At 36.2% G+C, this 13,229-nt stretch overlaps 4 protein-coding genes across 5 annotated transcripts in view; 1 reads left to right on the top strand and 3 right to left on the bottom strand.

The window, feature by feature from the left end:
* LOC111432962 overlaps positions 1–266 on the bottom strand; it is a 3,571-nt gene extending 3,305 nt beyond the window's left edge. For both annotated transcript variants that reach the window (XM_023069794.1, XM_023069793.1), the window contains exon 1: positions 56–266. The gene's annotated coding sequence lies outside the window, so the exon portion shown is untranslated. The remainder of the gene's footprint in view (positions 1–55) is intronic.
* Positions 267–982: 716 nt separating this feature from the next.
* LOC111432961 (alpha-ketoglutarate-dependent dioxygenase alkB homolog 6) lies at positions 983–4,091 on the top strand. The gene is made up of 7 exons (XM_023069791.1): positions 983–1,408; positions 1,495–1,555; positions 1,659–1,697; positions 3,096–3,208; positions 3,355–3,586; positions 3,658–3,704; positions 3,803–4,091. Exons 1-7 carry the CDS (start codon positions 1,301–1,303, stop codon positions 3,959–3,961), a joined length of 759 nt encoding a protein of 252 aa, XP_022925559.1. The 5' UTR covers positions 983–1,300; the 3' UTR covers positions 3,962–4,091.
* Positions 4,092–6,496: 2,405 nt separating this feature from the next.
* On the bottom strand, positions 6,497–7,216 carry LOC111433226 (RING-H2 finger protein ATL70-like). The gene has a single exon (XM_023070197.1). The coding sequence runs from the start codon at positions 7,214–7,216 to the stop codon at positions 6,701–6,703; it is 516 nt and encodes a 171-aa protein (XP_022925965.1). The 3' UTR covers positions 6,497–6,700.
* Positions 7,217–8,724: 1,508 nt separating this feature from the next.
* Positions 8,725–12,884, bottom strand: LOC111433114 (digalactosyldiacylglycerol synthase 1, chloroplastic-like). Its single transcript, XM_023070053.1, has 7 exons — positions 11,880–12,884; positions 11,731–11,763; positions 11,536–11,623; positions 10,605–11,086; positions 10,265–10,531; positions 9,730–10,079; positions 8,725–9,643 (listed from the first exon to the last, which is right to left on the bottom strand). The coding sequence occupies exons 1-7, from the start codon at positions 12,486–12,488 to the stop codon at positions 9,112–9,114; spliced, it is 2,361 nt and encodes a 786-aa protein (XP_022925821.1). The 5' UTR covers positions 12,489–12,884; the 3' UTR covers positions 8,725–9,111.
* Between the last annotated feature and the right edge of the window lie 345 nt (positions 12,885–13,229).

The following is a 13,229-nucleotide window of genomic DNA, read 5'->3' as shown; positions in this document are numbered from 1 at the left end:
AAAAAAAAAAAAAAAAAAAAAAAAAAAAAAAAAAAGAACGATAGTGGAAGCATACCATCAATCAGATCCAATCGAGAGAAAACGAAGATCTCCACGTTGCAATACAGAAGTCAGATCATAATCGTATAGAAGGAGCAAGGATCGTATAGTGAATCTGTCAAAGGAGACGAAAGATCATTAGATGTGAGAAAGAGAAGACGGATGAGTCTTCTACTCTCCACGTTCGTTCTCCACTTCTCGATTTCTGTTTTTCTTTACAAATTTTTCCTCCTTCCTCCTTTTATGGACAATTTTTTTTCTATTTTTCAAACCAAAATATTAATTATTTTCCTTCAAAATTAAGATAATAAAAGTATATGAGTAAGAGAAGTTGATCAAGTGGATTTGTAACCTCAAGAAAAGGATGGACTATAAGGACTCGGCACAAGGTCCTAGTCTCGAATCCGTCAGTCGTTAGTGTACTACTCGAGCTGTTCTTGCAGTTAGACCGAGTTGTTGCATCACACTAGGAGATGGGCTCGCAGCACACGACTTTTGGCGTGTTTCGACATATACGTGCTCCTAGCACCGACATGTGGGCTCCCATTCTACTTGTCTTGAACCACAGACCACAAACAAAGAGACTTCCTAATTCATCATGCACCCAACGAGGAGTGCTCATTGGAAGGGACTAACAAAACTCTCGTGTATAATTCACATAAAAAAAATAATTAAATTTTATAATTTAACCTTTTAAATTAGTTAAATTACAGATTAATTGTTTCTTAAACTTTAAAGAAATTAGAATAAATGAGTATTAAACTTTAATTTTTTTTTATCCGGTAGATATTTATAACAATTGTAAAATTTATAAATTTATTAACTTTTATATCTAATAAATTATAAAATATTTAATTTCTTATTATTTTTTTTAATTTTAGAAAGAAATCGAATAAAAAGTTTTAAGAAATTATTATATATTTATTGTTCTTGTTTCCCGATTAACACAAAAATGTTATTCTCGCAGCAGTTCTTCTGTTCGGTGTAAGCTCTGAACTGAAGTTCTCATTTTCGTTCGTCTTCATCTCTTTCGTCAGTCAATCCATTTCTCCATATGCTTCTCTATTAGCATGTTTCTTTGAAATACAACTGCGGTTATCATTAGGGTTTTGATCTTCGATTCATCATTCCAAGAGACGGACCGGAAGAGTTCGTCCACCTCCCATCGTTTCTCCCTGGCTTGCTGTTTGCGCAATAATCTCCATCTATCTGTTCTTCGGCTGCTAAATCCCTCTGGAAATTGAGATTTTAAACCAGAGATATGGAATCAGCGGAGGGGCTTAATCACTTCAAAGTTGGGCTTCTTCCAACAGTGTTCTATATTCCCGACTTCATAAGCGACGAAGACGAGACTATGATTCTGGATAATGTACCAATTTTTACCATTGCTTTTCGTTCTTTGTCCTTTTTTTCGCCCTGTAATTGTTCGCTAAGCTAGGTAAGTTTCATTTGTAGATTTATAAAGCGCCTGCGTCAAAATGGAAATCCTTGAAGAACAGGAGGCTGCAAAATTGGGGTTTGTTGAATAGCGATCTCATGTATTTTTTGCTAATTTTTCGAAGTTCTGAATCTTTGAAAGATCTGTAAGATTGCTTTCCTTAACCATTGATTTCTTGCAGGTGGCGTTGTGCATGAAAAAGGTCTTCTTCCTCAAGAATGTAAGTAAAGAAAGAACTATATTTAAATGTTCTTAGTTAAGCTTAAACTTGATTGCCATATATCAGCTAAAATTAATGCATGGAGATAGACTTCTTATTGACTTGATTACAGAATTCTAGCATGCTCTATTCATAATAACTTTCTATATTCAAGGTAATAGTACATTTTGTTCCCTGTTCTGTGCAATTTTTTCTTGAACGTTTAAAAATTGAAGACAACCAATGGGAGAAATTTGGTTCATGAGAAATTAACTTCAAATTGGAAGTATAAGGCAACTTATAGGATAGGTGAACACAATGTGGAGGTTTGGAATGCAGCAAATTTCATTTTTGTCTTTCTGTTGGCTGTACTACCAAATTTAACTTTTGCTTTTGATTACGTTGGGGAATTAATACTTTTGGTTAGACTAGTTTAATTCAACCGCCTCGTGGGAATGATAGAAAACAGCTGGAAAGACTTATACTGTGAGATTCCATATTGGTTGGAGACGGGAATGACCATTCCTTATAAGGGTGTGGAAACCTCTTCTTAGTAGATGCGTTTTAAAATCGTGAGTCCGACGACGATACGTAACAGGTTAAAACGGACAATATTTGCTAGCAGTGGGTTTGAGTTTTTACAAATGGTATCAGAGCCAAACACCGAGCGGTGTGTCGACGAGGACGTTAGGCCCCTAAGAGGGGTGGATTGTGAGATCCCATATCGGTTGGAGACGGGAACGAACCATTCCTTATAAGGGTGTAGGAACCTTTCCCTAGCAGACGCATTTTAAAACCGATGGCGATACGTAACGAGCGAAAGTAGACAATATCTAATAACGGTGGGCTTGGGCTGTTACATATACTGCCATCAAGCTTGCAATTGGATATTAGTGCGGGTTTATGAACTTACTTGAAGAGAATCTGTTCTATAGATTTTATAATGGTGTCCTTTGAGCTCTAAAGTTTTGATATTAGCACGGTTTTCTTACTCATCTACGTTGGGTAGTCCATATTTTCATGTCCCTTACGCAAAAACTTGGATATTTCACATTCTTCTACAACGATTGCTTAAGTAGGACAAACAAGCATCCATATCATTTATCATAGTACACCACTTGACCCTATGCAGGTTGCCAAAATTTGTTTCCATCAAGCCATTTATTCTTGTATAATTTGTTTCCATCAAGCCATTTATTCTTTGTATAATTTGTTTCCATCAAGCCATTTATTCTTGTATAATTTGTTTCTGTTTTCTGCTGTGCCTAATTCTCCTCTATGGTTGGCACTCATCTTGATTTACAGCTTTACATATATGTTCCTTTCTCTAAGAGATTTGCCTCTCTGGATGTTAGGTGAAAAAATTGGACGAATTCAATCAGTTAAATTAACAAATCTCTGTCTTTTGATGTTCTGCAGTGCCTATATGGCTGACGAATATCACCAAGAAGATCTATCAAGAAACAAATCTATACCCTGCACCCATAAACCATGTTCTTATCAACGAATACCGTCCTAATCAAGGCATAATGGTACGAGCTGACGTTTGCCCATTCTTAGCGCAGTTCTTGTTTGAATTATAATTATGTTCTTGCCAAGATCCTCATCATAGAACTAATCTAGTGCTGTACTTTACCAATTAGCAACATCTTAGAAACAGTTTTTGGTTCTTGTGTAGCCACACCAAGATGGGCCTGCGTACTTTCCGGTAGTAACAATTCTGTCTCTCGGTTCTCCTGTCGTTATGGACTTCACTCCCCATTTGAGGTTGAAATCATGTCCAGACCAGTTGACAGAAAGCTTCGACGACAAGGATTCTAATGGAGCTTCTGATGTCGAGACTCACCGCCCTTTCTCTATCCTTCTAATGCCTCGTAGTTTGCTCGTTTTTAAGGATGAAGCTTATTCGGGTAAATCTTGCTATTGATTTTGTCTTTTAACCATCCCTGCTTACTTGATTTTATCTTCTAATGCCTCGTAGGTTACTTGCATGGCATCAGTGACAATAGTCTTCAATGTTATGAACAGGTATGATAACGACTAAATGTAGCTTTTGCAGGATCTAATTGATTCTTGATATTGATTTCATCATTGCAAGTTTGTTTTTCATTTCTTTGCTTTCTCAGGCAGTGAACAAAATTGAAGTTCGTAACTGTCTATTAGAAACTGAAAATCCAACCGTTGAAGTGAACTGCAATCATAGTTCTTTCGAGAGAACGAATAATCGGCTTTCGTTGACATGTCGACTCGTACCAAAGGTTCACAAGCATTTGTTCAGGCGTTGAACGGCTCTTGAAGAAACTTTTGGTTTGTACAATATCACAAGTTCTAAATTGGCTATCCTAGGTTCGTTAACCATTGGTTTATGATTTTATAGTTTAATAATATGAGGTAAAGGATTCAAATTTTTAATTTCTTAGTCGTTGGTATGTATTTATAAGTTGAGTTATAACGGTTGAAAATTACCACGCAAAATTGACGGTCAAAATTATCGTCACCATTACCTCTACCTAAACTTGGACTAGTTAAATAAAGGCTTTAAGTGAAATTTAAAACGTTATAATTTAAAAATTGTGACATCAATGGTGATACAATATCTATTATTGGTTGGTTCAAGGTATAATTTTTTTACAACTGTCTAACATTATAATTTATTTTTATTTGATAATATTTCTTTTTCTTTCATCATATACATAATATCATTTATTTATAATTAATAAAGGGAAGATTTTGAGTTAAAAATAACAACACGATCACTTTTATTTTTCAATTTATAATTTACAATTTCATCTATATTTTTATTATATTTTCTTATCCACACAATACCATATATTTTAAACTAATAGAGAAGAGAGTTAAAAATAACAAGGTAAAAATATGTTTGAGATAATTTTTTTTCATCAAATATTTTGACAATATCAATTTTATTTTTATTTTCTCATCTACATAATACCATTTATTTTCGACTAGAGACTTTAAAGTAACAATATTAGAAAGATATTTCAACCTGATTTTATCACAAGATTTTGTGAAAAAAAAAACGAAAAACAAAAAGAAACTTGACACATGGCTCTATAAGGTCGGGCACGTGGCACGCTGCAAAAGCTCAATTAACACCTCTGCTCTATAAACTAAGGGTCGAGTGTAGTAGGTTTTCACTTTGTGTATTCAGAGGGAAAAAAAATGTAATGAATGAAAGGAAGGGGAAAGAGAAATGGAGGAAGCAGTGCAGGAAAAGAAGTCAAGAAAGAAAAGAGAAGAGTGGAAGAAAAAGAAGAGAAGAGAAGAATAAATGGAAAAAGATCGATAAAGCAAAAGAAAGAAGATGAGAAGAGGTAGAAAAGAGAGAGACAGAGAAGCCAGAAGAATATGTGAAAGAAAGAAAGAAAGAAAGAAAGAAAGAAAGAAAGAGAACATGAAAAGGAAAAGGAAAAACGAGTTCCATAAGAAATGGCCTCTTCAATTTGAAAAAGAAAAAGAAACGCCTTCAAATTCACTACGGTTAACCAATGAATTTCATAATACAAAATTAAATACTTAGACATAATCTAAGAGTGAAATACGTCATCGATCAACATGTTATAAGTTCTTGAACTCAAAAGGAATGACATGACATCAAAGATTCAATATCCATTAAACATGTCCTCTCAAACTAATTATATTAATTTTAGTGATATATATCCTCACTAAATTTTAGAGCACAAAACTCAAATTTATTAACTAAACTTGTAATTAACAAAAAGAACAGAAACAAGAATCACTTCGTAATGAAGTTACTAAATTCAAAATTGACGGATGAAATTCAGGAAACCAATCCACATCATAAAAAGAGAGAGAGAGATGGAAACATTACATGGCGAGCACAAACATCCGGAAGAAAATAATCTTTCAATATTTTGAATCTACTTCATCTTTCGCAAACAAACATTAATATGTTCAAGGACCTGCAGCACTCATAAGATCAAAAGAAAAAAAGAAAAAGAAAAAAAGAAAAAGAAAAAAGAAGAGAAATGAAGAGAGAACATAACAATGCTCGAGTCACCAGATCTCTGCTTCTTCCTCAAATCGGAACTTCTATTACACACAGAATTCAACTTCCATTGAAATCGATCTACCTTCTGTAATCGAAACTTGAAATTTCTAGGTTTCAGGAAGTGAAATAGAAAACCGGATGGAGGATAAGGTGGAGTAGCATGATGCAAGTGAAAGAGAAAGAGAGGAAAAACAATCCGTACACAATTTGTAAAGCCATAGTCGAGAAATTACGCAGATCGGAGCCTCTGGTTCGATGATCGCAGATCTCCGATTCAGAGAGAAAGCGGATAACCCAATTTTGCCGGAAGGATTTGGGATATTTTGAATTGTTTATATTATTATAGCAATCGCCAAGCCGAACGTGGCAAACCCCAAACAGTGACTTTGCCACGTGGCCACAGAACGGAATTCATTCCGCTAATATAATAATTTCTAATGGTTATTAATTTTATCTTACAAAATTTACCTTTTTAATAACATAAAATATGTACGATAATAAATAGAATAAAATATGTACAATAAAAAAGTCATAAATATAATTATAAACCAAAAAATAAAACAACTACTATAATTATTATCACTAGTATTTATTAACTATCACTTATTTTTAATCATAAATTATAAATTTAACTAAATTTATAAATTAATTTTATTTTCTTAATTCTTGAAGTTTCTATTTAATAACTATTTTATTTTTTATTTTTAAAAATAAGATCTTAAAATTTTAATTTTATTATTTATTTATTTATTTATTTTTTAATATATTTCAGCATCGAATTAATCAGAATCAGGATTTCATAAATGGATAAAAGAAAAATTAAAAAAAGAAAAAAAGAAGAGTAAAATAAATACAAGAAATATGTTTGACCTTGAAGAAGGTTGAGATTGGAGTTTCGTTGCGGCGATCGAATGCGATGGAATCAATCTGTTGAAGAAAAAGTACGGCGAAAACGACGTCGATTCATCCACATCCATCCAGATCGTCTGCTTCAATCCCGTCGACTGGCCAATGGAACTTGCTCTGCCAGAGGAGTCGACAACGGCGTCGGAATCGGCGAGGTCCGGCAAACCGGACAGGTCGGGTGAAGCCTCAGCCACGGATCGATGCACTTGAGGTGAAAGAGATGGCCGCAATCAGGCAAAGCCCTAAGAACATTCGAGTTCTTGTAATCGGCCAAACAGATTGAACAGCAAGAGGCAGAGGAATCATTCTTCAGAAGCTTCGCCTCCGAATACAGCAATTTCGGATAACTCTTAATCGTTTCCTGATCGAGTCCGACATCGACGACTGCGGCGGCTTCTCCCTCCGCCTGCGGCGGCGAGCGATTGCTGTTTCTCTCGACCACGGACGTCGACGATAAGCCGTTTCTGGTGCAGTAATAGGAAGCTAAGAGGATCGTAGTGATGAGAATCAAAAGCCCTAACGAGACGCCGATTCCGTAGCCGAAACCGCCGATGTTGTTTGAGGACAGAAATCCGCCGCTGTCCGCCGTGCCGTTGTTCATCGCGGTGAGACGCAGAGGATGAGTAGCCGGAGCCGGAGAGGGAAAATGAGAAGATTGGATTTGTCAGTTGCCATTGTTGTAAGGCTCATTGATTATTTGGGAGTTTTCACGGCGCCTCCACTCAAAAGTCAATGCCAATTGCCAAGATGAGATTTGAACAAAAAAAAACCCAAATTTATTTATTTACTTATAGTGTAAGCTAAATGTATAATTAATAATGTTTGAATCATTCAATTATTTTTTACGTAATAAATTAATAAATAAATTTTATTCCTAATGTAAATAATAATAACAATTTAGTCCCTTTAATTTGTAACAATTTAATCCCTAATGCAAAATATATTATTAATATTTAATGAAATTATATATATATATATATATATATATATATATATATATATATATATATATTATTAAAAAAGTATCATTTTTAAATCTACACAATTCTTTTTATATGTGTGACGATAAAGATTTAATGCAAAGATATTTGATATTGATGCATAAGAGATTAAATTAATCTTATTTAATATAATTATAATAAAAAATAAAATTGAAAAATAATGCCAAATCAAAATTGATAGATAGTTATTAAAAATAAAGTCAATGGGTATCCATGTGATGGGGAGACTAAGTATGCATTATCACTGGATGAGGATTTTGAATATTTTAATGATGTTTTCCAAAGTCAACGCTCTCTTTTTTTTTTTTTTCACAACAAATAATGAAAAAGAAACTAAATGCTTTAAGGATCATTATTTATGTATATTTGTAATCGATTTTATTTTAAATGAATGCTAAAAATATCTCAAAAAGTTTAAATTACAAAATTCTAACCATTTTCATCTAAGTTTTAAATATATGATCAAAACTTTAGTATTTTGTTTTTAAATAATATAAAATTTAGAAATATTTTTATTAATTTAACCAAAAAAACATAAGAATCATCTTGATGGAATTCATTGGGATCCGGAGCATTTTACATTTATTAATATAATAAAAACAGAAAATGCTAGGAGAGATGGAATAACTTTATTTAAAAATTATTTTTAAAACATTTGGTAAAATTATATAAAATATTTTGTTGTAATGATATGTTCATGCATATTAAATAACTATAAAATTTTAATTAGTATTGGTGAAGAATTCGAATTCATCCCGCACAAGCCAAGTTGTTAATATCTAAAGAAAGAAGGATTTTGAAGCCCCATGGTTAATATTTAAAGAAAGAAGGATTTTGAAGCCCCATGGTTAATATCTAAAGAAAGAAGGATTTTGATCGAGTTGACCTTTCTGATAAAATATGTGAGATCCCACGTCAGTGAGAGAGGAGAACGAAGCTGAGTGTGGAAACATCTCCCTAACAAACACGTTTTAAAAATCTTGAGGGGTAGCCTGAAAGAGAAAGCACAAAGAAGACAATATCTGCTAGCAGTGGACTTGAACCGTTACAAAATAAATGATCTTATAGACTATTTTCTAAAAATGAAATTAATCTATTAGAGCGTTTATGACATAAAAGAACATATTATTGTAACGTGGATGTGTATAAAGTTCCATTTAGACTATAGTTTCAGAAAGTAACTATGTATAACTTCCTCAACACTTGATAAATATTGCAATTCCTATGCTACACTTCCATTTAATCAAGAACATAGAACTGGCAATGAAGCATGTGATGGTTTCCACACAACCCATCAGCTTACAGCATAGCCAGATTCTTCACACATATTTTCTATTCTGTTCTATTTTAATCTACGAAAATCGGCCATAGTGATCCGGGAGTTCCGCTATTCTACAGGGATCACACGCACACCCTAAATAACGATCCTTGGATATGCATCTACCTACCTAACATAACAGACAGTTTTGCAGATGAAAGTTTGTAATATATCTGCTTACCATGTATAGATGGGATTTTCGACCTGAGGAGGAAGGAGACGGAGGTCTTTACAGTGCTGTCTGTCGTAGTCACGGGTCCCCGGGATCGCTCCGGTACAGAGTCTGAGGAGTTCGTTACCAGTAAGACAATAATGGGCAAATGCAAGACCGCCATCAACGACTTCAGTCAGACTAGGTGTTGAGATCGACTTCCTGATCGCTTTCCGATCGGTTCCGTTTGATTCCAATTCTTTATCACTGTTCAAGACTTTGTTGAGATCAGAATACTCCAAGAATCTCTGGGTAGCAGCCTCCCATGAGAGATTGTATCTTTCCTCAGGAGTAAGAGGGTGAGGTTCGTTTTCCAATGCCTCTTTCACTTTGGCAACAAAATCTTCGGATGACTTGAATGTCAAACAGTTGGGGAAAGACCTGAAGAAATCATTGGATGGATGATCTGCACATACTACAAACTTTCCCATGGCAAGAGCCTCCGCCGTAGCGGTACAGAGCACGTCGCTGACGCTCGGGTTTATAAATACTTTGTAGCTTCAGGGAGAAACACAGAAATATACTTTCAGAGGAAGAACACAAAGAAATTCTATTGCATAAGCATTGAAAAAGAGGGTTCTTACTCGTGAAGTGAATCATCTGCATGGTCCCTTCCTCTCAAGAAGTTTACATTCAGCTCTAACTTTTTAGCTGTGCTCTGAACCTCGTGGGCGTCCTCTCCATTTCCAAACACATCCAAATTGAACCCATCAAGCTCATGCTTGTGCTTTGCAAGCAAATCTATCAGTTCTCTGTATCCTTTTGCCCAGACCATTTTGCCTAAGAAATATGCGCCTTTTGAAAAAGTTATATTCCCAAGCTTTCTATCTTCATCGATTTTTTCTCCAATTTTTAAGAACTTTGGATTTACACCATGCACATTGCAAATAACAGACTTGGGAAGATCTTGGGTGGCAGCAGAAAGTCGAAGAACCTGGAAAAAAGATAGAACAAATGGTCGAGTAATTGAAACTGTGAGAACCCACAACAATGTTAAGAGCGATCCAATCACGAAGAAACATCTAGAGGAATGATATTCTTCCATAGCAAACAAGAACAGTTCAATTAGACCAGAACAATTCAGATCATCCATTATGATTTGCCCAATTAGACTAATACCTTATGACAATAAGCTCTGATGACCCAGTTGTTTATGTGTTTCACAAGGAATGCTTGCAGAGCGCCATTTTTCTCCCGCTTGATGTATTCCAAGTAATTCGTATGGACCACACCGACAACGTGGTTAAATTTATCGGTCCAACGCCTGCCATGATGGTACCAATTAAGGTGTTCTGGTTCTTCTAAGATAGCTATGTCAGCGTCCTTGGAAGGGATAAACTGAGAAGTATCACCAGCTGGTATGATACTCCGCCTCTCTTTTGAGAACTATAAAACAATGAATCAGTCTAAGTTCAATCCCTCAGTGAACGAAGTTGTTAACAATTCACAAGAAACTCACCTTTCCTGGATAAAATGAGATTTTAAAATCAGGCTTAAACCCAATTCTTTCCTCAAGCCATTTACGAATGTAAGTCTCTTGCTCTTCTGGAGAACTAAAGGTGAGATGGTTAGGATAAACTAACTCCTGATCTGACATGGAAAGCCAAGGAACTAATAACGTTACACTTTGTTTTGCAGATTGTGCAAGATATGCAGCCCTAAACAACGGGTTTACAGCTGTTCCCGTCATCCATGGAAGGCTAGCGGTCGTGACGATAGCAACGTGCCTTTTCCCATCTGATGGTATGTGCTTTCCATGATCAGTCCAAAACCCACCATCATAGCAATGTCCAGTACTTTCTAGGACACTGGCTACCCTTGAATCCAATTCATCATTTACGCTATCATTTCCTAAAATAGAGGTTTCTCCTGAAGTGGAGCCCCATAGTAATTGATTCTTGCGTTTGTTACACAAGTTTTCCACTATCTTATCACAAACATCTGCAAGAAACCGATCAACCGGTTATGTACAAATTAAAACAGATAGAGGGAGGAAAACGCATCAGGACATCTTGAAACAGCCTAAGCTCACTGTTAGCAGATATTGTCCGCTTTGACGTTAGTCTCACGGTTTTAAAACGCATCTATTAAGGAGAGGTTTCCACACCCTTATAAGGAATACTTTGTTCCCCTCTCCAACTGATGTGGGACCTCACAATCCATCTCCCTTGGGGCCAAGCGTCCTCACTGACACACCACCCAGTGTCTGGCTCAGATATCATTTGTAACAACCCAAGCCCACCGCTAGCAGATATTGTCCGCCTTTTACATCAGCCTCACGGTTATAAAATGCGTCTACTAAGGAGAGGTTTCCACATCCTTATAAGGAATGCTTTGTTCCTCTCCTACAGCATCTTAAAGGCTGCAGTACTAGATTTTGAAAATTTTACCTGTTCTAATGCCAATTTGATCAAGGAAAGATCCAGATTGCCTAACTAAGCATGCTAAAAGCTCAGGAACACCCAGTGGTGGCACCTCCTATATGCACAAAAATGGTGAGATTATTAGCTTAATTATACCACAGAAAAGAAATTGAAGCATGTTTCCCACGACTTGAACATTTTAGAAGCAAAGATGAGCCAAACCTTTGAGTCTTCAGGGTCCTTGCAGATTGATCTCTGCAAACAAGAGATTCAAGCAAATCATTATGGAAGGGACAGAAATATATCAAGTCTACGATGATAGCATTAATCTAAAGGTCATGCTAAATAAGATTAAAGAACAAGAAACATACCAAGCTCGACTTCACTTTCTCCACGAAGTCCCCGTTCTTAAAGCTTTCAAACATCTCGGCCGACGAACTCCGCTTCTCGAACTCCCTCAATCTTGTTTTCAACGCTTGGATTGGCTCCCAATCCCTAGTAACGGCCACCTCCTCGCTCTCGTTCTCTCCCCAAAACTCTCTAAACCTCACTCTGTTCCATTTCCTCATCCCAGCACCATCGATAACCCCATCCCCATCTTCCACCTCGGACACAATTGCGTTCTTAATAGCAGACAAATCGATCCGAATCCTCGTCCTGGGCTTCCACTTCTCCAGTACAGTCTTGCTAAAGTCCGGCGAAGAGTACACCCTGCGAAATTCCGATATCTTCGGCTGCAATTTCTTAACAAACTCAATTTCAGCAGGAGGAGAGGAGCCAGAACCAATTGCAGGAACAGAGAAGCTAGAGGCGGAATTAAAGAAGTTCTCGATTTCCCGGTCGAACGACGTCGCCAAATTCTTGAAAGAGTTAGCTCTGTCCTTAATCAACTGAAGATCCGCATCCGCCGAGTCGCGAACCTCCCTCCAGCCTTTGGAAAGAAAGGAGAAGGCGTTGGAAGAAGAAGCATCACCGGCCATTGCGGATTGTGATTGAAGGCAATCACGAGGTCCGGAGAAGGAATCCCTGGGAAAAGGAATTACGCAGGAAGAAGAGGTAAGGAAGAGAAATTAGGAAACTTGGGTAAAAGATTTAGGGTGGGGTTTATCCTTCTGAAATCTCCTGGAAGCGAGGGAAGACGAGCCCACCTGGAGGAGAGTGGAGGAAGATGGAAGATGGTAGATGAGAATGGAGGAATGGAGAGGGAGAGTGACGTGGCGAAGTGGGATTGGAGGGATAGGGGAGAAAGGAGAATCGTTTAGGGTTTCATTGCAGAATATTCTGAAGAAGAAAAAAAAAAGAAAAGGAAATGTGAACGATAGATAACAACAGATTGTGAGCACATCCGTTTGTGGCTGAGGTGACGGTTGGGGATTTTCCCCCAATTTTATTAGCGGACACGAAAATTGAAAGTACCCTCTTTTTATTCTTTTTTTTAATTCACATTATTCTTTCTCATCGTGCCAAACTTATTTTCAACCCCGTTGTCATTCATTTAATTTATTATTTTAAAAATTAATATTTCATTTAATTTATTATTTTAAAAAACAAAATAAAATATTAATCTATTTTTGGTCGCATGGACTACCAGAGTATCTAACTCCCGTACTTTTGCACCCAGTGTCATAGGGACCATTTTCCACATGTTTATGTATTGTAGATTGATAATCACTGTTCCTGAAAACACATGCAATTAAATGATACGGGGGGGGGGGGGGAAT

The sequence above is a fragment of the Cucurbita moschata genome, unplaced genomic scaffold (genome assembly GCF_002738365.1).
Source record: "Cucurbita moschata cultivar Rifu unplaced genomic scaffold, Cmos_1.0 Cmo_Scf00041, whole genome shotgun sequence".
In the NCBI taxonomy this organism is placed as follows: domain Eukaryota; kingdom Viridiplantae; phylum Streptophyta; class Magnoliopsida; order Cucurbitales; family Cucurbitaceae; genus Cucurbita; species Cucurbita moschata.
This window is presented reverse-complemented; position numbering and strand designations above follow the sequence as displayed.